Source organism: Pan troglodytes, chromosome 19 (genome assembly GCF_028858775.2).
Source record: "Pan troglodytes isolate AG18354 chromosome 19, NHGRI_mPanTro3-v2.0_pri, whole genome shotgun sequence".
NCBI classification, from domain to species: Eukaryota; Metazoa; Chordata; class Mammalia; order Primates; family Hominidae; genus Pan; species Pan troglodytes.
Window position 1 is genome coordinate 56,540,820 of NC_072417.2, and position 27,671 is coordinate 56,568,490.

The 27,671-nt window shown below is 35.4% G+C and overlaps 1 protein-coding gene across 1 annotated transcript in view; it reads right to left on the minus strand.

Annotated features, from left to right (window-relative positions):
- COX10 (cytochrome c oxidase assembly factor heme A:farnesyltransferase COX10) overlaps window positions 1-27,671 on the minus strand; it is a 141,200-nt gene that overhangs the window by 50,429 nt on the left and 63,100 nt on the right. Inside the window, exon 5 of the mRNA XM_024350477.3 lies at window positions 342-412. Within this exon, the coding sequence (XP_024206245.2) occupies window positions 342-412 (71 nt within the window). The remainder of the gene's footprint in view (window positions 1-341; window positions 413-27,671) is intronic.

Here is a 27,671-nt window from a genome sequence, read left to right on the forward strand (position 1 = left end):
TAGATGGATTTGTCTGAAGATCATTTGCGTTAATGCAATGTTTTCATCTTCAGCCACTACAAATGAAAGAAAGTCTATGTTTCAAAGTGGAATTTAAAAAATATATATATCACGTAAGTTACTACCATAAAAAAAAACCCTGCCACTCTTACATCCATCTTAAGTGCTTTGTAACACATTTTGGTTAGAGGTGGAAAGTATTGCATTTCCATATCAATTTGTTTCTTTGTGGGTATTTTATTTCCACTTCACAGCTCAAAGCAAATTAGTGGGAAATGATTCAGATGAAGAAGCAAATGAATGTTTTATAATGTGGAAGACACTTGTATTCGTGATTTTACCTGATCTGTCCACGAACCAGCGGTCTGTTCTTTGTCCTATTCATGTTTGAGTCAAATGGCACCTCAAAAAACTGTAAAAAGAATGAAAAAAGACAGAAAACATTAACTATAAAACAATTCTTTTCTTCCGCTTTAGTACTGAACATTTTTTCTGTAGTAAACTTCATTTTAATTTTGATAGCATAAATCAATACCCTGGCACTTCTTGAAGAAAAATTCCAAAAAACAAACAAACGAAAAACCAAAACAACAACAATTTGCACTAGGTGTCAGGAATATCTACTTTTATCCACTTTGAAAATCACCTGTTAAACATACAAGTAGCCAAGTCCCTTGGCATACGCAGACAATTGGCTCTAGGACCCCCCATGTGTGGATAACCAAATCCACACATACTCAACTCCCGCAGTAGGCCCTCCAGAACCTGCCTATGAGAAAATGTGGTCCCTCTTTAAGTTCAAGTTTCACATCCTGCAGTCTGTGTTTGGTTGAAATAAATCCACGTATAAGTGGACCCACACAGTTCAAACCCGTGTCATGCAAGGGTCAACTGTATAGTTTCAGGTTCGAAGCATTAGTGTTGTAAATAATTTCAGAATCTTTCACACAACCCAAAGCCTGAGAATCAACCAAGAATCAACTGACCCTGGGGAATGGGCTACTGATGTAAAGAACCAGGGCTGACGTAATTAAGATCTCAGAGATCTCAGATGAAACTGAGGTTATACTGCGATGAAGGTAATCATCCTATTCTGCCCAGGATAGTTCTAATTTACATCTTGGTGCCAGCATCATTAACAGCAACCTCTTTCACTCTGAAAGCATCCTAGCTTGGACAATAGATTGGTATGGTCATCCTAACAATGAAGTACAGTTTTAATTGTTTACCTATTAAAAGACAAGGCCCAAGGTATTATCAAAACTAATTTTCCAAAGCCTTGACAAACTGTACAAGTATGTTCTTAAATTTGTTATTAATGTCTCTTACTTGTCTCCTTTTTTGGTAAAACAGAGTACTCAAAAAATGTGCTGATTAGGTTATTATTTAAGAAATCTTTGACTAAATGGGCTAGAACCAAATCAACAGACGAAACAATAATTCAATGGAAGGCTGAAGTCAGTATTTCCCCAGCTATGTTCCCTTACTATCCCTGGAGATGCTCCCAGGAAGAACGACTCTATGGTCAAATCATATGAGCACAATAAAATCTCTGAGAAATCCCAAAGTGAAGAAACCAAATTAACCTTACTTTAGGCAGTGTTTCCCAAATTTATTTCACCATGAAACCTTTTTTCAAGAGAAACATAAGTAACAGATTTCAGAAATTCCTGGTCTGACTAGATTTGAGTGGCAGGGATCATTTCTTACTTATGTCTGTATGAATCATAGCTCTTTGTAGAGTGTGTTGTACTCAATATGTGTTCTATAAATGTTAGAAAAAAATAAACACTAGTGCTAAAAAGACAAATAAGTGACATTCTATTTTATTGTACTTTTACAAGTCATCTAGTATGATTTACTAAGAAGTATATGTTAAAAATGAAAGAAAATTTATTCTGAACTATTTGAGAAATGTAGAATTTTTCCCCATAAGTTTGGAACATCTGGTAAGTTGTGTTCCCTTTAATTTTGTAAAAAACTTCGACATATGTTTCCTTTCCCCATATCCTATACTACAAACTATCTGCTTTTAATTTTTTTTTTACGATGTCTTAGTATTCCTAAACACAATGACATTTTCCAATACGATTATTTATTTTTTTCTTTCTTCTTTTCAGGTTACTATAGTCACTTCACTCACAAACTCTGAGTAGTTACCCACAGTGAGGATTCCCTGTCATTCATAGTAAGTATCTACTAGCCCTAGTCCCTCATACTTGGGTCATAATGACCATCCAGTTACAGCTCATTTAACCAATGGTCAGGTACCTGTGATTCGCAGACCTTTAAAATAAAACCACATACCAATAATGATAACCACCACTATCCCCACAGCATTAAGAGAGCATATGTCATCTGTAATTATAAGAATAAAAGATATTCTTCTCTTGATGGCTAACCTTTATGAAGGATGGGCTACACATGTTAAGCATTTTACATGCATTGCAAAAGGAACTGTCTACCAAGCCTGAGTTTTCAGAGCTTCCTGGGCACTGCTGCAGCCCAAGAGTGTGGCCGTAGTCAGAGTAAGAAACTAAATGTCAGGAGTCTGTATTGCCTCACCTGCTCTACCCGAGGCCATGGCTGCATGAGAAGACCCCAGATTAGGAAATGGCAGTGCTCACTCTACAGGTGGCTTTTTTGAATTGGTTTCTGTTGGAAGCAACTGTGGCAGTTGCAGTTTTTATCGACTGCAGCATATTCCACTTAATGGATATACCATAAAACCAATCCCATAGAGATGAACAGGCAGGTTGTTTTTCATCATTCTATACGACAAACATCCCTAAACATGTATCTGCATATGTGTGCAATTATTCTTACAGGATAAATGCCTAGAATGTTCCCCTCCTTTTGAAAACAGTCCTGCCTTGACTTGAATACACTACTTAAAAGGGGTTCTCCTAATTCTACATTCTCTCAGTGCTCCTCTTTAGGCTCATTATTCAGTCCATTCAATTTCCTTAGTGTCTACTACACACCATACAATGGGGATACAAAAGTCAGTTAGATTCAGAACCTGCTTTCAAGAAGTTCTTACTCTATGCAGTATGCAGGTGTCGGCAAACTGTAGCTCATGGGCCAAATCCAGCCTGTACCTGTTTTTAAGGCGCACAAGCCACTGTCTTTTTATATCTCCTTAATAATTGGGAAAGTAAGTTAAAAGAAGATTATTTGTGGCATGTGAAAATTATATGAAAGTAAAATTTCAGTGTCCATAAACAAAGTTTTATTGGAATTCAGCTACACTCATTTGCCTTAGTATTGCTATGGCTGCTTTTACACAGCAGCAGAGCCAGGTAGTTGCAACAGAGACCACATAGCCCACAAAGCATAGAATGTTTACTGTCTGACTCTGCGGAAAATGTTTGCCAACCCCTAATCCACTAGAAAGACTGAGACAAGAGAACCTGGTTAATTATAATCACATGTGCAGTAGAAGGACAGAGTTGTGCAAAGGATTATGGGAGTCCAGAGAACGGGCTCTGAACCCAGCTAGGGAGACAGAAAAGGGCAAGGATGATTTTCCTCAAATACTCTTCAAGGGAAGCTTAAAGGCTGAGCAGGCCTAGATGGTTAAGGGCATAGGGTAGGAGGGACAAGCACTCCAGACACAGAAGAAGCACAAACAAATGCGTAGGAGGCAGAACTTTGATGAAATGCTGGAGTACCTAGTAGAAGTTCAACACAGCAGACTGATTAAGAGCCTAGTCTTGTAGCTAGAGAAATTAGGGTTAAATTTCAGATTTAGGCCGGGCACGGTGGCTCACGCCTGTAATCCCAGCACTTTGGGAGGCCAAGGGGGGCGGATCACGAGGTCAGGAGATGGAGACCACCCTGGATACATGATGAAACCCCGTCTCTACTAAAAATACAAAAAATTAGCCGGGCGCGGTGGCGGGTGCCTGTAGTCCCAGCTACTTGGGAGGCTGAGGCAGGAGAATGGCGTGAACCCTCCCGGGAGGCAGAGCTTGCAGTGAGCTGAGATTGTGCCACTGCACTCCAGCCTGGACCAGAGTAAGACTCCGTCTCAAAAAAAAAAAATTCAGATTTACCATTTAATAGTGGCTGTGCAACCTGAGTAAACCTAATTTCTTCATCTGCAAACCAAAAATAACAATATATCACTTATCAGGTGATGTAAGGATTAAGATAATGTACATAAGGCATGATGCCTGGCACACAGAATGTACTTACTGAAGATTAGTTTATTTGCTATTATCATGAGTGTTGCTGGATGGCTGGTGATGAAGCTCCAGAGGTAGACAAGGGTCACGGAGAGCCTCACGTGCCATGCTAATGTGCCATGACTCTGCTGTGTACGAGGTGTATTTTGGATTGATCCCTATGACTGCCACTTGGAGGATGATTTTGACAGAAAACATCGTAAAGAAGCCCAGGTAAGAGACGATGAGGGCCTGAACAAGGGCTGTGACAGTGGAGATGAAGAGGAAGCAACATCTCCCTTTCCCCCCAACACAATGAGCCTTACCCAAAGTGCAGACCCTAGCCTTCTGTGTTCACTCTCCTATCTTTTTTTTCTTTTCTTTTTTTTTTTTTTTTGAGATGGAGTCTCACTCTATCGCCCAGGCTGGAGTGCAGTGGCACAATCTTGGCTTACTGCAAGCTCCGCCTCCTGGGTTCACGCCATTCTCCTGCCTCAGCCTCCCGAGTAGCTGGGACTACAGACACCCACCACCACACTCGGCTAATTTTTTGTATTTTTAATAGAGACAGGTTTCACCGTGTTAGCCAGGATGGTCTCGATCTCCTGATCTTGTGATCCACCTGACTCGGCCTCCCAAAGTGCTAGGATTACAGGCGTGAGCCACCGTGCCCGGCCTCACTCTCCTATCTTTCAATAAAACCACTATGTGTGCAGCCCCATCTTTCTCCTGGGCTCCAATTTTGTAATGTCACTTGATTGCTGTTTTTTTTTTTCATGTAGATGTTTTAACATCACAAACTCAATGTGTCTCAAATTGAATTCAACACATTTCCACGAAAATCAAAGTGCCTCTCCAGATTATTTTTTTGTTAAACATACAACTTCTCTATAACCCATGTCAAAATCTTTAGAATCGGCTCTGATTTCCTCCATGCATTGGCCAACTATATCTAATTCATCACCATATCCTGATTATTTGGACTTCATAATATTTCTCAAATCTACCCTTCCTGGTTCACTCTACTATTGCCACTACTATAGAAACATCATCAAATTACTTGCTCAAAAACATTTAATGGACTTCTCACACTGCTCATTCCCAATGGACCCTGAAAAGTCCAAATTCTTTGAAAGTTATTCAAAGGCTATCACTAATCTAGCCCTAACGCTACTTTCAAGCTTCTCAATTACTTTATTTTTATCCCCTGGTCACACTCGCCACTATCTCAGGAACAGAGCAAACTGCCCAAGGGAGTTGGAGACTCAGCCAGTTTCTGACCCTGGGGTTGAAGAAAATAATATCGGAAGCCTTAGTTTCCTCAGTGGCAAATGGGAATAATTTCTCTAACTATTGAAGTTACTATGAGGATCTGAAAAGACAGTGTAAGTGATGGACTGTAGCACATCATGCACTTCTGCTCATTTCTCACCTATGTCTGCATCCGTTGATTAGACTGATGTTCCTTGAATCTTCACTTAACAAACCCAACCCATCCTCTTAAAACTAAGTTCAAATTAAACTACCTAAACTGAAGCCTAAACTTCTGACTTAAATGTTATCCCTCTCTCCTTTCAATCCCCATGGCACTTGTCTGAACCCCTTAGAGGTGTGTGGTTGCAATTTATGTGAATTCATATAAATTGCAAATAAAACAAACATCAAGAATTACATAATTTAAAAAATAGCAGGTCAAGTGAATAAATCTTTTATAATTTTACAACATAGCAATGTCACTCTAGTCGGTATATAAAAACACAGATTATCCATTGTTAGAGTCAATCTCTTTTTAACAGTCATAACTTTATGAAGGTATAATCGACATGCAAGAACCTACACATAGTTAAACTATTTACTTTGGTAAGTTTCAACTTATGTATTTACCCATGAAACGCCCACCAATCAAGATCCTGAACATATTCAAATCACCCCAAAATGTTATGTCATGTTTCCCTGTAGTCCGCCTCTTCCACCCAACTCACAAGCTTCTTGTCCTCAGGCAGCCACTGAATTGCTTTGTGTCCCTAGAGTACTTGCATTTTCTAGAGTTTTATGTAAATAAAATGGACCCTTTTTGTCTGAATTTTTTACACTCCAAATAATAACTTTTGATATTCATCATCTTGCAGAGGGTTTCAATAGTTCATTCCTTTTTATTGCTGAGTAATATTCAATTATATGGTAGTATCGCAGTTTGTGCATCTTTTTACTTGCTGATGGATATTTGGTTTTTGGATGGATATCTGGTTAATGGATATCTGAATATTTCTAATAGTTTTTAACTATTACCAAAAAGCAGCTATGAACATCTGTGTGCAAGTCTTTGTATGGACATATGCTTTTCACTCTCAAAGCTAAACACACATATATCATAGAGTTGAGGTGTTTAAACTACTTAGGAAACTGTCAAACTATTTCACGAAGTGGTTGTGCACTTTTTCATTCCCACAGCAGTATATGAAAGTTCCACTTCCAGGTTTTGGTCGTGTTATGTGGTAAGGACAAAGTGTTTGCCAAGGACAAAGAGAATAGGGACTGGCTATCAGAAGAAAGTGGTTGTAAATACCAGCAATGACCCTGTGATCAGTTGCAGAAATGAGGACTAGAACAGTTATAAATGCTTTTTTCTTATTTTGATAGAACTGTATTTGTATATATGAATCAAACTTTTTATTCCTCTCTCCTATCCTCCTGCCATTTAATGTAAAATATGTTAACAGTATTTAGACTCATACCTCAGTATTTAAGTTATGCAATATCAAGGAGCTTGAAGAGAAATGAATGGCACCTAAAGATGAATAGAGACTTGTCTTCTCCTTTGGGGAGTAAATTAGTGATTTTTTGGTTGTAAGAGGGAAAGTTTTACTGTGTTTGGCATAAAACACGATTCTGCTATCACCTTATTTGGAAGTTTAGTATGGCTGAAAGATGTATCTGACTGCCAAGCTGACAAGGGTGAACCATGATGGCTCTGTGTTGTGTCAATTTAGTTAATCCAGAACTACATTGCCCAGAATCCCCTTTCTGTACAGTTTTAGGTTAGGGCTGGCCAAAAGAAGCTTACATGAGATGTGGAAGTTGGAAATGAAGCAGCAGCCATGCTTATACTTGGAAAATTGGCATAAGGTCAGGTACTACAGTGGAGCACACACAACTGTGAATCTGTTGGCTCACACTGTTGGCCTGGAGCAGTGCTGGGCCTGCAGCTTCTGTAGCTCCTGCCAGATATCCTTGGGTTGCAGCTGATCCCCGAGCTTTTCCAGCTTCTTATCATCCTGGGCCAAGTATGTGCGCTGCTCCTTGGTGGAACATACAAGCTCTTCTGTAGGTCATGTGCATCAAAGTCCGATGTTTAGAAGTGGCAAGGACAAGAGACAGCCACGTGGTCTAGTTTATTCTAATGAGTTTTAGGTGGTCCTCACAGATTCCAGGTTGTTCTTGCTCTCTTCTACTTCCCTTACAGACGGCTCTGCTTTTGTCAGGCCCAGAATTAGATACTGGGGCAATAGCCTCACAGATTGCTTAACTCAAAGGAATGCATAAGGTCTAACCCCTACATCAGCCTGATATGGTTTGGCTCTGTGTCCCCACCCAAATCTCATCTTGAATTGTACTCCCATAATTTCCACGTGTTGTGGGAGGGACCTGGTGGGAGAGAATTGAATCATGGTAGCGGTTTCCCCCATACTGTTCTTGTGGTAGTGAATATGCCTCACAAGATCTGATGGTTTGATAAGGGGAAACCTGTTTCACTTGGTTCTCATTCTCTCTCTTACCTGCTGCATGTAAGATGTGCCTTTCACCTTCCACCATGATTGTGAGGCCTCCCCAGCCATGTGGAACTGTAGGTCCAATTAAACCTCTTCCTTTTGTAAACTGCCCAATCGCGGGTTATGTCTTTATCAGCAGCATGAAAACGGACTAATACACAGCCCTTATATCCTGCATAGTGGTTCTGACATTCTGATCAAACTTTGACTGATACAAACTTCTCTTACTTTCAACAGAGCCGCTGCTTAAAGGTATTTAGTTTTTCAGTATATTTATGTTATCTAACAATCTAAATGGCTGACTTCCTGAGATATGTGAATTCATAATTCTTAATGTTAACAGGAAATGGTATAGTAACATGCAAATAGGCACTCAATAAATAATTTATTTAATAAACCATCAGTACAAATAAACATACCTGCAGACTGCACTAAATTATTTTAAAATGATGCATAATTTATATAATGTGTTGAAAAATTATTAGCCTGTTAGAGTCTATATTCTTTATTGAATTAGTTGAAGTTACATGTAATTACAAGGTTCTGCCTGAATATTCACATTCCTTCCCTTCCCCAATATTCAATGTGTAAGTATTTGGAATAATCTTTCCTCATGACTTGATATATGTACTTTAATTGAATTTCATGGGATAAAAGAGGATTCCAATTACAAATCAAGTGATTTAAATGCTTGTAAGGTGTTATCTAATTTAACAAATAACCTTGTGGTTAAGTAACTATCTTGGCAGTTCTCATGTGTGTGTGTATGTGTGTGTGTGTGTGTTAGTTCAGGAATTCTAATGTATCATTTCATCTGGATGAAAAAAGATACTGTCTTTTCTATGTTTCTAGCACATCATCCATGGAAGGATAGAAATAGATAGCAACTGGACTCCAGGATGCCATAACTTGGCAGCAGCATCTGACTCCCATGAATGCTTAAATTTTGCAGGACAAGCAACATCTGGGCAAAAATACCATGCTAACCAAGACTCATGGTTCATTTCAGTGAGGGCCCAGCAATTCTTCCTAGCACCAAGGGATCAGAACTCATGATGCTACTTGATTCTGTTCTTCATGCATTTACTATAATGCTTTCAGTTAGGCTTACTGCATTGGTTAAGATATTTAAACCACATTTCCTAAACATAAAGCATTGTTTATTTCAATGAGCAATTTAAACACTTCAACAGTTATTTCAGAACCTATATACAGCTGGCTTTAGCCTACTCATTTTTTTTTCCTGTGCTTTATAATAATTAGTTTTTCATAATGTTATCATTTTCAGTTGGTTCCAACTACTTCTGAAGCAGTGAAGTAAAAACTCTGGCAACTTGTGCTGAAAACAAAAGACAAATGCAGTAATATCAACCCTTAGAATATACTGTTTGGCCCCCTTTTTCATATACCCTCACTACTTCAGAGAACACTGAAAGTAATATGCTGTAGTAAACAGAATTTGGGCAGCTGTCCAGGTCAAGCTAATTCTGTCAGGGACCAGTCTTGTACTGCACCTGCCTTCTTCTAGTTGAAGGCTCTTGTTCATGGTCTCAAATGCTAAAGAATCCAGTACCTTACACTGCTCCTGGACACAGTGATTACTGAGTGTGTTATCTGATTCAAACTGGGCCAACTGAAACGTCTTTCCCCGGAACTATACAAACCAAAGCCCCAGAAAACATGCCCTCCTTTCTCTCAGTTGTCTGTGAACACAGAATGGGACACAAGGGAAGTGAGGGAAAGGCTGGACATTAATTCCAATGGTCAGGTTACCTCCAAGGCCTCTGCCCTTTCCAGTTGAAATCAAACCTACAACGGTTTGACTCCTTTAACCTCCAACATCCTAATACACAAAGACTGTGAACATTTCAAACATTAATATTGCACGGAAAGGAATAACACCTTTTCTTCAGAAAACAACTTATTTTCTGACTAGGTTAAATTTTCAAAAGAGGTTTTCCTCTCAGTCTTTCTTCATAAAAATCCACCAATCTTTTAGAACTCTTTTCACTGTAAACTTTTTTTCCTTTTTTTTTGAGACAGGGTTTTACTCTATTGCCCAGGCTAAATACAGTGGCACAATCACGGGTGGCTGCAACCTCTGCATCCTGGGCTCAAGGGATCCTCCTACCTCAGCCTCCCAAGTAGTTGGGGCCACAGGTGCATGCCACCACACCCGGCTAAGTTTTTGTATTGTTGGTAGAGATGGGGTTTCACCATATTGTCCAGGCTGGTCTCAAACTCTTGGCCTCAAGTGATCCACTCGCCTCAGCCTCTTAAGAGTGCTGGGATTACAGGCGTGAGTCACTGTGCCCAGCCGTAAACTTTTCCTTTTTTTCTTCAGGTTCACTTCCTCACCATCTCCCTTCCCAATCAGTCATATCCTCCCTCACATTTATTGCTCTCTGGCAATCCTGTGATCTGTTATAGTACTCAGGCTCTTGGGATTGCAAGTGATAGAAACACAACTCAAACTAGCTCAAAGGAAAATGGGGCTTTATTATTGCTTATAACAGGGTTGTACCTGCTTTCAGGAAGGACAAGATTCAGAATTTCAAATGATGCCATCATGACACCAGCTCCTCCCATCTCTTAAATTGGCTTGGTTTATTCCTGCATGCAGACTTTTTCCATGAAGCAGGCAAAATGACAACGGCAGTCCCTGCCTTCCACACTCCTAGCCACCCTAAAAACTAGTTTATTTCTGCTTAGCTCCAAGAGAAAAGTCCAGAACCATCACGGCCATGAATCATCATGGCCAAGGAATGAGGTGACTATCCTGTGAGCATGGGGAGGGTGTTGGTAGAGAGACACAAAGACACAGTATCGCCGCTAAAACACATATACTATTTTCTCCATAGCAAAGGAAAATTTTATTACAAAAAAGTGAGAAGATGCTCGGTAGACAGGTGCAGTTAAATTATTTATAATACACTGTAAAGCTAACCACTTCAAATCATTTCATTTCATATGCATCATACCTACAAAATAACTTGCCTAGAGTAGAAAGGGTATTCCTAGTTTAAGTATCTGAAGGGCATTAATTGATATAAACATAGTAAGTATTTATATTAATCTTTGTCTCATAATTGGTTTGGGAATCAATTAACAGTTCTATTTAACAGAGTAGTAAATGGATCTTTTTTTTTCTCCTCATACTCACATGACAAAAATCTAGGGCATGATTATACCAATGGATAAATATCTATTAGACACCTATTATAACGTTTGTGCTTTCTTATTATACATATTTTTATTTCAGTGAATATTAATTTTAATATATTATAAATATGTTATATATGTTATAGACTAACAATACATTTTATATTATAAAATATAACGCTATATTTTAATATAGTATATATAATTACCTAGTAATATATTAAAATATATATTAATTCTAATTATATATTATCCAAATAGTTAATGCTCAGATACAAAATACACTTATCAATCTTCCTAACAGACAATATATACTTATGATACTATTGAACTCTGTGAGCCAAAATGACATAGATAACAAAAATGGATAGAAATATCACAGCCCAACTGATGTACTTCCTAGTCCTACTTTGATTAATTATATCCTATGCAAAAGGCAGATGTATTCTAGAGATGTTTTTAAGTTAGGCTCAGAAAATACTGAATTTGACAATAACTTTTTCTTCCCCTACATTAAATAATGGGCACAACATTCTTCTAGAGAGTCAACAGGAAAACAAACACGTGAACCTCGTGGGAGTTTGTTTTTCCATCCATCTTCTCAACGCTGTCAACAAGTGTTTGTCATTCCAATATGGCTCACAGCTTCCAGGGTTCAAGATAATGTCTCGATCAATCTCAGACCAAGTTAAAAGGGATGTTAAAAACAAAAAAAATAAAGCACCGGGAGAGGCACCTTATCCAGCAGGATTCCATGTGCCATTACTTTCAGCTTACAAATCAGTAAAGACACCCAGTCAGCCATTACTCTCTCGTTACCAATTCTCTGTTGCTTTACCTAGAATAAACAAACTAAGTAAGACTCCTTCCCGTTGATTTTCCCCCTATGAGGCATTTGAAATAATGAATGTGTGTGCTCTGGCATTCATCAGAAGTGGCTTTTCACTCAATGTGGTGACTGGGGCAATGTTCTCCTCTAAACAGATTACTCAGGCCGTCTCTCACTAGGCTGGATTTTAAGGCTTCATCCTTAAAGGAGAAAATAAAGGATCTAAAAGGTCACCTAGCACTTATCAGAGGCAAAGTACCACATCCTACAAGTAAAACACTCAGAAAGTTAAACTGGTTTTTACTAGCTCCAAGAATCACTGTATGGAACTGACCCCTTTTTCCTTCCAGAGAGATCTCAGTTTGCAAGCAATGCTTTCTGAAAAAAGATGGAAGGAGAAAACATCAAAATATTTACAATCCTTGTCTCTGGATAGTGAGAGGTAAGCTGATTTACTATTCTTTATCTTTTTGTAGTTTTCAACTGTCTATAAAGACCCTGTGTTTTCTTAAAAAATTTTTTTTAAATTGTTTTAATTTTTAATTTTTGTAGGTACATAGTAGGTACATGGGGTACATGAGATGTTCTGATACCGTCATGCAATATATAATAGTCACATCATGGAAAATGGGGTATCCATCCCCTCAAACACTTACCTTTTGTGTTACAAACAATTCAGTTATACTCTATTAGTTATTAAAATGTACAATTAAATTATTGACTATAGTCACCCTGCTGTACTATCAAATACTAGGCCTTATTCATTCATCCTAACTATTTTTTTGTACCATTAACCATCCCCACCACCCCACTACCCTTCCCAGCCTCTGGTAACCGTCCTTCTACTCTCTATCTCCATGGGCTCCATTGTTTTGGTTTTTAGATCCTATACATAAGTGAGAATACGCAATGTTTGTTTTTCTGTGCCTGGCTTATTTCACCTAACATAATGATTTCCAGTTCCATCCATGTTGCTGCAAATGATGGAATCTCATCCTTTTTAATGGCGGAATAGTACTCCACTGTGTATAAGTACCACATTTTCTTTATCCATTCATCTGTTGATGGACATTTAGTTTGCTTCCAAATCTTGACTATTATGAACAGAGCTGCAACAAACATGGGAGTGTAGATATCTCTTCCATATACTGATTTCCTTTCTTTTGGGTATATACCTAGCAGTGGAAGTGCTGGATCATATGGTAGCTCTATTGTTAGTTTTTTGAGGAACCTCCAAACTGTTCTCCATATTGGGTCTACTAATAATTCACATTCCCACTAACAGTGTATGAGGATTCCCTTTTCTCCACATCCTTGCCAGCATTTGTTATTGCCTGCCTTTGGATACAAGCCATTTTAACTGGGGTGAGATGATATCTCATTGTAGTTTTGATTTGCATATCTCTGATTATCGATGATGTTGAGCATCTTCTCATATGCCTGTCTGCCATTTGTATGTCTTCTTTTGAGAAATGTCTATTCAAATCTTTTGCCCATTTAAAAATCAGATTATTAGATTGTTTTTCCTATAGAGAGTTGTTTGAGCTCCCTATACATTCTGGTTATTAATCCCTTGTCAGATGGGTAGTTTGCAAATATTTTCTCCCATTCTGTGGGTTGTCTCTTCACTTTGTTGATGATTTCCTTTCCTGTGAAGAAGCTTTTTAACTTGATGTGATCCCATTTGTCCATGTCTGCTCTGGTTGCCTGTGTTTGTGGGGTATTACTCAAGAAATCTTTGCCCAGGCTGATGGCTTAGAGAGTTTCACCAATATTTTCTTGTACTAGTTTGAGGTCTTAGATTTAAGTCTTTAATCCATTTTGATTTGATTTTTGTTTATGGCAAGAGATAGGGGTCTAGTTTCATTCTTCTGAATATAAATACCCAGTTTTCCCTGCACCATTTATTGAAGAGACAGTCTTTTCCCCAGTGTATGTTCTTGGCACCTTTGTTAAAAATAAGTTCATTGTAGGTGTGTGAGTTTGTTTCTGGGTTCTCTATTCTGTTCCATTGGTTTATGTGTCTGTTTTTATGTCAGTACCATGCTGTTTTGGTTACTATAGCTCTATACTATAGCTTTGTATACTATAGCTCTTTGGTTACTATAATTCGGTCAGGTAATGTGATTCCTCTAGTTTTGTTCTTTTTGCTTAGGACATCTTTGGCTATCCTGGGTCTTTTGTGGTTCCATATAAATTTTAGGATAGTTTTTTCCATTTCTATGAAGAATGCCATAAGACCATGTATTTTCTAGTCAGGAAAAAAAGATAATAAAAAAATTCTACCAAAATGATACAAAATATGGCAGACCCTCTTTAGGTAAACTAATAAAGTATTACTAAAGTGAGGTAATATAAAACCAACATTAATGGAGCCTTAGTCAATTAGAAACTTTTTTTTCTCCAGAAAGTCAGAGGAAGGCAAAATGTTGATCCAAAATATTTCTCAAATACACCCATTTTTTATTCCTATCATCAGTGCCACTTCCTTAATTCAGGCTATTTTATTTTGCCTAGATTACAACAGCCCCCTGACTACTTCCCCTACCTCCAGTACTGATCCTCCCCTAGTAACTTTTCACAGAATAGTCAAAGTGATCTTGTCAGATGCAAATCTTATCATGTTACTTTCTAGCATAAAACCCTTCCATGGCTGTCCACTGTCCAAGGAATAAAGTTAAATGCTCTAACATGGCTTACAAAGCTCTTCATAACAGCTCTTGCCTCCTTTTACCTCTCTAGGCTCTTTCCTTTCTTGTTCTTTACCTCTTTCATGCTGTACTCTAAGCATTCTGAGCTACCTTTCGGTTTCTCAAGGAAAACATGCTTTCAGGTCTTCACTCACTCTACCCCCTGGCTGTCAAGACCCATCACAGCATTGAAACCACATCTACAACTACACAGGGCTTATTAGTTTTTGCCCTAATAGTCTACTTTTCTCTGTGCATGTGCCTAAGCAGTGGAGCTATGCTGGAAAAAGACACCTTATAGGACAAGAGGATTCATTACAAGTACACAACCACAAACTTCAAATGGGCTCTCTAGTCAACTCAATCTGCTTCTCTCCACAAGGATTTCATATCTGGTCCACTCTCAAGAATCTGATGTTTCTACACAGCGCCCCCACCCACCCCTCCCCGCCCCTCCACACACACCTATAATACAGGGCACAGCCTTCTACTTTATTGAACACTGAAGTCCTCAAACAGGACACTCCCTCCTTTTCCTACTATCATCCCTGCCAGTGTGTACAGCCTCTTCTCTCCTAACTTTAGGATTACCTAAGGACTGGTAATCCTGTCCCCTTCCACTTTCTAGAAAATTTATTCCATCAATTACCCTTGTCTGTATAGCACGTTTAGCCTGTTGTCTTCTAACTGTATTATTCCCATTTATACCTAACTGTGCTCAGTTTTGCCCCATCCCAACCCCTCTCCCAAATTCCACAAATCTCACAGCATCATTATTTGATTTTAGCACAAGGTTAGCGTTTGGGAGAGAGAAAAAGAAAAAAAAGAAAAAGAAAAGAAAACTTTGAGCTCACATCGTAGCCAGCATATTTAGTTAACGGGGGTATCCAGGGTGGGGTTAAGCTCCTTCTAAAATCTCCAAATAAGCTCAAAGGAATTTCTACTCTAACAGCTGCCAACGGCTACAATTCCATCTTTGCAAAAACTGTTTTAAAAACTGTTCATTCTTAAGGCCAGTTTTCAAGAACAATAAATAAATGTATTAAAGCTCACTAAAAACTTCTAACGTTAACAGACTATTTAGGTTGCAAAATTAAAAGAAAACCAAACACCTTTCAAACTAGGACTTAAAAGATCAGAAAATTTTTCATCCACTAGTGCTCCTTCACCATAATCTAATATGAATACAAGACTTTCATAGTTAAAAAATCCTTGCAGATCCCCTCACAATTATAATACAAAATAGGCATGCTTACTGACAACATTAACAAGGAGAAAATAATGTGACAACAGTATGACCCTGGAATCCATTCTCTAAAATACTACAGAGTTGAAAATGCCATCATTTAAAAACAAACAAACAAAAAACAAACAGAACATGAACATTTACTGCAGAAAAATGATGTACTCAAAAAGAAAAGGTTATACCACATACTAATCAATAAAACTGGCAAATCTACAGAGGTCCAAACACAGTTATAATATACATCTGGTCACAACACGGTGGGGGTGGAGGCCAGAGAAATCATTAAGCAACCTGAGAACTCCCAAACAAAGAAACTGTAAAATTCTGAACTATAAAGCAAAGGAAACACATTAATCCCTCAGGAGTTGCAGTATTTCAGCTGGGTTATCCCTTCTCTTGGAAGGACACAACAATTCACCAAAACCTACAGTGACACAGTATCTGCACTGTACGCTTGTGGGCACAAAGCCAACTTGCTTTAGCACTCCTGACACCTGTTGGCTTAATCATCAGCAAAAGCATGACTCTATACAACAGAGAGAAAGGGAAGGAGGGAAACAAAAAGGGGGAAACCAGGGGCAATAGGGAAAAAATATGTCTCATCCATTTTGCCTATCAGAGAACACAGAATACACCTTTAAAAGACAGTTGCATATGCTTTTTATAATGTTCAACATGTTGAAAATGTTCAATAACACCCTGAAAGATTTACACGTTTCCTCTAAGATTACAGTTTGTTTTTGAACTTCAGATCCTACCCAAATGACAAGAGAAGTGATTTGGTCAGAGAGGTGATAATAGCTTTCTACTATATTACCTAAGCAAAGCGACTTGAAACCTCTCTTTTAACGACTCTGTTTGTTCCATCTCTGAGATGCTGTGTTGGGAGTACAAGCAATTATAGTGCATTTCAGCTTAGGTAAAATTGCTCTACTGCCCATTTTCTCCACAATCCTGAAAGACTTTCTTATCAATTCCATAAATGTATTTTAAAATAACTTAAAAATCTTCATGTTTAAAGAGTATATGTTTTCAAGCAAATACATAACAAAATGTGCTTCTTTATACATTTCAATGGAAGAAATTGGAATGATAAATGAAAACGATGACTATCCTATTAAAATAATAATAAATAGTAAATAATGGTATTTGCATTAAAGGATAAAATCAGTACCTGAAATACACTGGGACATTTTCAAAGAGGTCTTAAGAAGACAACACGGGCAATATGCATCTATAAGATAGTTGTTAATTTGAATACTCCTGACAGCTTTTTACAACTGTTCCTAGCTTTTCTTTCAACCTGATTACTGGCAATGCCTTTATATCTAATGGTAGAGTTGGACCATCCACATGATAGAGGGGCCTAGAGTTCCTTTGCTGAAAGATGTAAAAAGGCTGAAAATTCTTATAGCAGGGTAAGACATTTGTCATGCACAGTGGATAGGATATTGGGTAATTCTCCAGAACCCTGAAAAACTGAAGTACATAGCTTCTTTCCTGAGAGGCCAAACAAAAACCTGTAATGTGTTGCAAGCACAGTCACCATGTCCTGAAAGAGTAATACATGATCTTACCACCATAAAGAATGAAAAAGATAACAATGTGGTCCATCTATGGAAGAAAAGATTTGATATACACACAAAATATTTTCAGTTCTCTTTTTAATAGCAAACTGGGAAGAAATGTTTGCTTTTCTGTACATAGATAGAAATTCCAAATTATTAAGAGTTTCCAATAAAGAAAAGATATAATAGAGTTCAATGGTTCATTTTGAGTCTTTCAATGGTGCTTTATTTTTAAGGAAAAAAAGACTTAATTAGTTAAAAATGGCATAAAGGGAATTTATTTCTAACTCTTCTGCCAAATACCAATTTAACTCAGAAAGCAGGCAAATATTTTTAAATGCTCATAAATAACAGTAGTTGATGTGTGACTATGATTTTATTAGCATAATTATGCAGCTTTAGATAAATGGCATTTGGTCATCAAATCCCAATATTAAGAGAATTACAATAGATTATGTATTTATCGGCTGTCTGCCTGTGTCACAGTTTTCTGTCTCAGACACAATTCCTAAAATCAAGAAATACATATGATTTTTCCGTGTCTGCACAACTATCTGTGTAAAGTAGCATCTAGTTTTCTGACAAATATGAGTTAAAGGAAGAGTGTTAATGTCTTAGTAAAATACTTCCAAAAAGAAAAGGTTTTAATTTTACTAACTAGATTTGAGTCTTGAATACTAGTTTCTGGCTAGTGGGAGGGCAGGTTTTCTAATAAAGAGGCCCTTACTCCTTATTTGAGTGACAACAGTGCAGATGGGCTTGACATAAGCAATGACGATGTTAAAATCATGATGAAAACCTGATCCCGGAGAAATTTTGAACAACACTTCAAGACAGAAAAGACATTTTAAAACTTATGTGAGTACATTTCCAATCAGAGATTTTACTTTAGAAATGTCATATGGACCACAATTCTCTATTTAGTACAATTCTATATTTAAAAAATCTTCCAGATCATATACTGCTACTCTTATGTGAGGCAGTGAAATTCTCAATTATATGTGGCAAGATGAAACATTAAACAACAATCATTACCACAACAACAGAATTCATAACAAATGAAAAGGTAAATGGACTCTTTAAATATAATGAAATCTGCAATTATATAAAACAATGTTAGATAATAAATGTCTTTACAAAAAAAGTCTGTAATGCTAAATCATCTGAGACTTACTACATGTATTTTAGCCTATCCAGTTTACAGTGACTTTTATTCCACAATGAGAATAGACTGAAATACTCCTAATTCTTATAAAAGGTAGTCTTTTTTTTAATTTTTAATTTATTTTATTTTATTTTTTTGAGACAGGGACTGGCTCTGTCACTGAGGCTGGAGTGCAGTGGCACCATCTAAGCTCACTGCAACCTCTGCCTCCTGGACTCTATGCCATCCTCCCACCTCAGCCTCCCAAGTAGCTGGGACTACAGGCACGCCTAGCTAATTTTGTATATTTTGTAGAGACAGGATCTCACTATATTACCCAGGCTGGTCTCCAACTCCTGAGCTCAGGCAATCTGCCCACCTCGTCCTCCCACAGTGCTGGGATGACAGATGTGAGCCACTGTGCCTGGCCGATGTAAGAGGTAGTCTTTATAGTTATAATACAAATAAGGAAAGTCACACTGGGGAGGAGGAGTGGAAATTTTGTCAACTGGCCTTTAATAATAATTATTTTCGAACGGTTTCAGATACAAAAGTGAAATCTAAAATAGATAAATTAACACTATAACATAATTAAATTAACACTACAACTTTAACACCGTAACTCATGATTACGCAAAAAAAAAAATCCTAGACGATATCCATGTATGAATTCTGAAATGTATGAGTAATAGCAGTAAAGTAGAAACTAGTTTGTACCAATATAATTTTTCAAAATGATAGTTTTAATAATTCAATGTATTAGAGGCATCATTTCCTTAATCATTTATCATAACGTGATGACTTATTAATTCTGTTAAAAGCTTTTTTAAAAGAAGATTACCACAAGTCAAGATTCTGAAAGCTTTGCAACAAAAAAATCAGACATAACGTTGCAATTAAATGAAGAGCAAGCTCATTGAAGATTACTGATCACATATATTACATGCTATTTAATAATCTAAATCTTACATTGCCTCTTAACAGGTCGCTGAGGTTACTATTAGAATGTAAAATGTTTAACATTAAAAACAAAAATATAAACAGGAATATGAAAGTAAGAATATAGTGTTTCAATATCATTTATGAATGAAAAGGAAAAATGTTCTCATGAAAGACAATAAGAAACTCTAAATTTAATGAGTTTAGTTTATCTCTAATAAATTCCACTTCTGAAACTACATATTAAGGAAATACATACAGAAATAGAGGAGAAAACTACATGCCAACCATAAAAAGTATCTACTGTAGTTGTTAACAGGTATGATTGCAAGAAATACTAAAGGAATGATTAAAATGTGGTAAACAACTTGATAGAATATGAGGCAGTCATTAAAAATGTTAACTAAGATTACTCTGAAATCATCTGGAAGAATGCCTAAAATACTAATATAATTTACAGTTTATTATTTGTTTCAGAGTGGTAGGTCTATAGTTTTTTGTTCTCTTGTCAAAAAAATCTTATTAAAATAAAAAGGAGACGAATCATAAACAAATAATAAGTACAGATAGATGTGGCTACATGCTTTCAAAAAGATTTGCACATGGTTGGGAAATATTTTTTAAAATTGAATGTTACATTACATTTTCCAAACCACATTAAATCTTTCATGCTTTCCAAAACACATTGGAAATGTAAAATTTTCATCACAAACTCTTTTGAAGGTTAGTTTGAGGAAGAAAGTTCCTTGTAAAGATGGCAATTCAAATAGACTTACAAGAGAAGCCCTATCAGAAAAGGTTTCTTTACTGTTGAGTGCTTTTCAGAATGACATTTTCTATGGCTTTGTTTATGGATAGCTGCAGTTCTCCATGCCTACATTGCTCAGAATTTTTGTTTTATTTTTACTACTATTATAGCACATTCTAATTTTTCCAAGAAGTTACAGACATCTAGTACAGCAAGACAGGCAATCATCAAACACTGCAAGCTGAAACAATTTTGGATACTAAATACTGGAGTCAACACAGGGATCCTTCCAAGTATAAGGCTTCAAATATGCCCACCTGTATTTTTTCCTCTTAATACAGTGACGGTTATGAATGAAACACCTAAGCTCGCAATCACTATGCAACTTTTATACCTATTTATTTTATTGCCAAGAAATCCCATTTACTTATTTAGGCATAGGAAAGGTGTAGCTAGGTTATTTCATGTGAAACTTTCTTACGAAAATTTCAATAATAAAATTATAAAACCTTTATTTTTGTCAGCTTTCTACTTGAAAAGTAGTATATATTCTCAGCTATGGGTTTAGTTTAGTGATTAAGGCAGTACATTTGCTCTAAGTCCACCAGCAAATTTGCTATAAATAAACAATTCATTAGACAGATACTGGCTAATATTATGAGCGTTAATTAATGTGTTAGCCTCTCATGATAATCATTCATAATTTTATTAAAGCAGGTGAAAATCTATAGCTAGTTTAGTAACTAGATGACTATAACAGACATGCAAAATATTGAACACCAGTGCCTTTTTTATATCGATAAAAAAAAGACTAGAGCAATGCACCAACTTACTTTTTATAAAAATCAAGAACAATTTACTACCATTAGTTACTATTTACTAAGGGCTTACTATTACCAAGTCTGGGCTAAGTTCTTTTGTGTATTATTTCATGTAATCCTCACTGTAACCCTAATCAGGAGGCATTATCATTATCATCATTTTAAAGATGAGGACACTGAGGCCCAGACAAATAAAGTAAATGATCGAGGTCGTACTGCTTGGATATGATCCCAGGCAGTCTGTCTTGAGTCTCCGTTGCTTCATCACTACCGAATACCCCACACAGCACACTACACTTGAGCAAGAGACAATGCTGGGATGAGGAGACAATCAGGCAGTGTAAGACAAAGACCTTGGCTTCAGCTCAGGGTCCAGCTCAAGAGATAAGACACTTGTTTATAAAATAATAGGAGGCAGTACAGTAAGATCTACAGAAATGCAAATTATAACTGCTAATTATAAGTTTAGAGAAAGGACCGATTATGAGTCTCAATACCATACGTCCAAAATGTGGCCCACCAGGCACTGGGGTACAGGCCACCTGAGCACTTTTCACAGAAATCTATGTTTACTTATATAGCTAGCACTCAAGAACCGGTAGGGCTGACCCTTCACAATATAAAATGTAAACTTAAAAAAACATTACTCTGGCTACCAATACAGTGGTTGCCATTAGGAGGATACTATGGAGAAAACATTTAAAATGATTTTGTTCTTTTCAACAAGGACAACCAGCATGTTTATCTTTAGTGGAATTGCTTATAATGTACTAGATACAGTTTCAATGTCTGACAATGTGGGCTAAGTTAATGTAAAGTTTGGCTTATCTGTAAAATGGCACAATACACAATATTCTAAAAGCCCCTTAAAAACAAATAATATTTAATGACCTGGAAAGTCCATGATTTCATATTAAGAGAAAATATCAGATTCTGACATGTCATATACAGTATGGTGTCTATTTGTGCATATGTGTATTACTGAAAAGAACTGATCAAGAGCTACAAGCCAATATATTATAGCTGAGTGACACTATTCCCTTTGTAAGGAAATTGTATTCATGTGTGTCCCTTTAATGACGACCACATTATGAAATACTTCAAAGAATCAGAATCAGAGTAAGAAATTTGGTTGATTTTAGTGTAGTAAGATTGCTAGGTTGTAGAAATATGGTAAAAAAAAAAACTGAATTGTGTCTGCCACGTAAGAACATTTTGGAATTAAGAGCTCTGACAGAATCACAAAACTCTATCTGAATAATGACCTAATCTGCATGGAAAGAAAAACCAGGAACACAGGCAAAGTGTTGAAGGACATGAAGACTAATCTAGACATAGAAAATGCATTCAATAACTGGTACCCTTTCTAGTCTACCTTAATACTATTTATTTTTCTTCCATTTATTCGTTTACTATTTTTAAAGGGATTTGTATTAGATAGTTGTTAAAGCCTATATATGAGTCGGAAATCCTAATCACACTCTTTTAACAACACTATTCTTAAAGTTTTGTGTATGAAAGCATTAAATATATAATAACCCACATGGGAAGAATTATTTTTATTCTCCTACCTCTGATCAGCATTTTAAAAAGAGATGTAAGTATTTACTTTCACTTAGGATATGTTAATTTCTAAAAAAAGAATGGGTTAAAAAGTATAAATATTTTTTGATCCAATCACTCATACACATACTGTACACACTATTATATTCTAATAGTTTCTCATTTAAGACTCAAAAACTTTCCATGTCATTAAACATCATCTGGAAATGCAATTTCTGTGATATTATATAGTGTTACATTATATGAATAAAACATAATTTACTGAGACCACTTTTTCTATATTGAAATAATATTTAATATGTTTATAATATATAAATATATTTGCACATATTTTGATAATTTAGAAAAAAACTTCTAGAAATGGAATTACTGGGTTGAGGAAAACATGTTTTTAAGAATTTTAAATTATACTTCTAAAATTTCCCTTCAGAAAGGCATTCCCAATTTTGTTTCACCAACAGTGAGAAGAAGGCCTGCCTTCTAGCATCCTCACCAACTCTTGGTAAAACAATTAAAAAAACACACCACCTAAAAACATCTTTACCCATTAAATTCCTCACCACCTCACACAGACTTGGCCTTCTCACTGATTTTAAAAAAGAAACACACACAAAAAAATTGTTAGGACAGTCTAAGTAAACTTGAAGTTTCAATGAAAAATATAAACTGACAAATAACCAAAAAGATTTCAATGTCAAACGGAAACTAAACACTATAGCTTTTACTTTATGAAAAAATCTAAAGATTTAATAAAGTGTTGATTTTTTAGAGGAGGCAATTATCACATGCAAATATCTTTATGAACAGACTAAAACCATACATGTCCATCTTTGTCACCTTTCACTATAATTAATTGCTAACATTGGGAGGCAAGCTGAAGTTCTTGTTCTGCTAACCTTATAAATAAGATGATTTTTTAAAAACCTGCCATAAAAATGTATTTTGAGGTCAGAGATTCACTAAAAGTTTTGAAATGTACATACCAAAGAAACAAATAAGTACAGGATTCAAACGGCCAAAGTCTCAGCCGTGCTTTATGGCAAGAAATTTCCTGAAACATCAGTATGTCCCACACAAGCCAAATGTCAGTCTGAGCAAACTGGAAATGAATGGAAAGCACATCTAGGCTTTGTTTTGCTAATAGAAAGAAAAAAGTCTAAAAAAAGGTATGTATAATTACTTAGCTTTTCCTTAGAAGGATGCCTGTTACTCAAAACTCAAATGAGTAAGTCACACTTCATTTTTATGTCATCTCTGGGAAATAAGATGTTGCATACAAATGAATTTTCTAGATTAATGAAGTAATTTTCTTGCTTGCATACCCAAATATTAATGAAATTGAAACCAGTTTTGATGGAAATATTTCTAAAATTTCTCGTATTTCTGAGCCTTCAAAACAATTTACTGAATATTATTTCATCTCTTTCCCAATGAATGACTCAGTGTACTTGCTGTCACATTAGATTGCTCAAACTCCTTAGCTTCTTAAAATCAATCATCTTTACATTTTCTTTGTTTTGTTTGATGCCAATGTTCTCTTCCTCTCTATCTTCGTCTCTAATCCCCAACTTACTATTTTTAATTTCTTTTGTCATTATTTAAAAGGAAAATTAAAAATGCCTGAAGAAAACAAAATCCAAACAACTTATTTGATGAAACACAACTATTGACAGAGCACTTTTTGGTGGCTCTCAACTTGTATTCCAAGCTCTTTTCTTTGCTACTCAAATGCCTTTACTTTTCCTGAGTTGCTGGCCATGAATTTGAAAAAGATTTCAATTGCAGAGCACAGGTATTACTGAATTGCAATGTTGAAATCTAAAAATTCCAATAGGTTACGTAGGAAGACTATGAAAAAACAGTAATTCCATATTTGAATAAAAATTTATTTTTGGAAAACAAAATGATGTTCTTTATACACATTTAGAGTACAAAATCAACACTCTATTGCTTCTACAATACAATGCTAAAAAACCTCAATATTAAGTGTTTCTCAAAGTGCAGTTCAGGGTTCATCTGCATCAAAATCTTCTGCAGTCCTTAATTATTAATGCAGATCCCTGGGTCTCACTTCTGACCCAAAGTAGAATATCCGGGAGTGGAGACAAGCATCTGCATTTTCAATCAGCACCCCAGGTGATTCTTTATACACGGTAAAATTTGAGAACTACCAACCTAATATCTAAAATCAGTAATATGCTGGCTAAACTAATAATAAACACATTTTCATTCATAACAAAATAGCTATATTAGTTCCAAAGAAGTTTTATAATTAAAATATTGGTTACCAAAATTATTCAAAGATTTCAACTTAATAACATCTGTATAATACCCAGATAAAGAAAAAGATTAAAATAAAATATTTCATTAGAACAAATAAACTACATAAGAAGCAAAGAGAATACTATATAAAATTTCTAAATGTTTTACCTATTCAAATATGAACAGCTCTATATAGTATGAAGCTTCATGCCCACACTAGAACAGACATCTCATCATATATTTATTAGGCTAATTTTTAAGATAATTTTTATATGCATCGTTATATACTGTTGTCTTTTATTCAGAATAAAAGAAAAAATAGTGCTATGCTTTGGCCATTTAGACAGACTCAAAAAACATTTTTAAAACAAAAAGTCAACATCCTGCTTGTAATATTGTACTATACAGTTCTGCAACGTTACCAGTGTGGGAAAGTAGGTAAAGGCTACATGCAATCTCTCTATATTATTTCTTACAACTGCATGTGAATCTATGAAGATTTCTAAATAAAGAGTTTAACTTAAAAAAAAAAAAAACACCGAGGGCATTTAATTTATCCATGTCTAGTCAAAAAACTACTACCTTAAAAGGCACACTTTCTGCTATTAAAGTTAAATAGCAGTGCTGTTTTTTAGCTTACTCAGCTAATTACTTTTGAAATCCTCTCCAAGAGTGTGTTACACCACACATATTCTTTGGGAACAAGTTTGATCTCCTTTTATGTGCTTGCTGTCCCTTTTTGGAGGTGAAAACATCTGTGTCCCACATACAAAGCAAAATTAGGCATCTTACAGAGTTATTCTGTGCTCTGAAACACTATCTGACAAAGGCGGATGCTTTTCATCTCCCAATGTGAACAACCATTAAAATACTTGTAAGAACTCAGTTAATTTTTTCCAGAAAACAAACATTTTCTAACATATATGTTGTTTACTGGATTTCTTGATGATTGAAAAAAAAGCTGATAGAAAAGATAACTTTGTATTTTTTATCTCTTCACATTCTTTAAGAATAGTTTTTAACAAGCATGTATGCATATGATTAATAATATTCCTAAAGGTCATGAGTACAAGTAGATAAAACCTAAAAATATATGTTCTCTAAAGATCTATATATAATCAACTACAAAGAATCATTCCTTTTTCCTTCAGGCATTAACATTTGTTGAATTTGAGGGCATCATGGAGTCTACCTTATGAAGCCTTTAAAGTATAAGTAACTAAAAAATATTACTAACATTTACAGTATGAAAAGGAATTATTTAACACCAAAGCAAAGAAGAACCAAAAGAGTTCAGAAACACTGACTCAAATAACCATTACGAATACCAGGGTTCCTCTTAGTAAAAGTCATCCATCATCTATTATATTAAACAAATTTTAAAAAAAGAAAAGACTTCTATATGAAAACATATAATCTCACTTATGCCCTATAAAGTAAGACAAGCTGACTAAAATCTCATTAATTAAGACTACACTGAAACTCATAAAAATCTGAATTAAACACTATTTTAAAGAAAATTTCTTATCTGCAATTATGATAAAATCTCATGAATTTAGATATTATGAGTCATTTTTTTCATCATCCAGACTGAAATCTGGATGAAAGTGATTAACATCTAGCAAACTCTTTTATTCCATGTAGTGCCATTTCATAGTTTTAATAACATGTGGTGTTGGTAGTGATGGCAGGCATTTTAAATGCTTGATAACCAACTGTTTAAGTACCTTTAAGTATATTTATTAAATGCTTTATATTACACTGAGTATAATTACAAATCATGTTTGTTAATTAATTTATAACACTATTAGCTACTATGGGTCATGCAAAAATAGACATAATACCCACAACTCAGATTACTTTTAACAAGAAACTCTTCAAAAACTTAATTATTCTAATTTAATTTAAAAATTAATAGTATTATATTTCTTCAAAACTATTTCATAATTTGAACTTCTCACAAATCCAGTTAGTCCAAATTGGTGTAATAAAGATTAATGGATAACCAGGTTCTCTCAAAGCTTCCTTTATTGTATGACTCATGAAAACATTTTATAACAATTTTCATGTTTAGATGTAAATAGGTACTTCTTAAATACTTTTGATTATTAAAGAAAATACAATCACAGTTGACTTATTTTTAATAAACTTGGCTTATTTTTAATACATTTGAGGGAAATTTTAGGGAATTTTATCAAATCAACATTAAGCCAAGATTTACCTGGTTCCTTTGTAAAGAACTTCACAAACACCACACATTTCTAAACAAGCTGTAAGTGTTACCATGTTACAAGCTTTTAAGTTAAAAATCTCAACAAAATTTCCAAATTGATTGAGTTGTACTGTTTCTTTTAGAAAATAAATCTAAAATGAACTGAAAATAAGAATGGTTAAAGTTCTAATTACATAGTTCTTTCAACACTATTAGATTATTAATAAATTTCTGTAGTCATATTGCATAATTTTTCCTTAATATTTAATTATTTTTAAACAGAAAATAAGTATTTGAAGCTATAATTTTGCATCAGAATAAACATAGGAAAAGTAAAAAATAAGCAGGAGTATTCTTTGAAACAGACATTTCATAATGCTACAAACATGTCTTTTTTCTTCTTCTCAAATAATTTAACAGGTTAGAGGTTAAACTATGAATATATCCTCTGGAAAATTTAACACTTCATAAAAATATTCTAAGGTAGAACAATATATTTGTAAGACTGAATAAAATATATAAAATTTAATTTTTTAAGATTAGGAAAA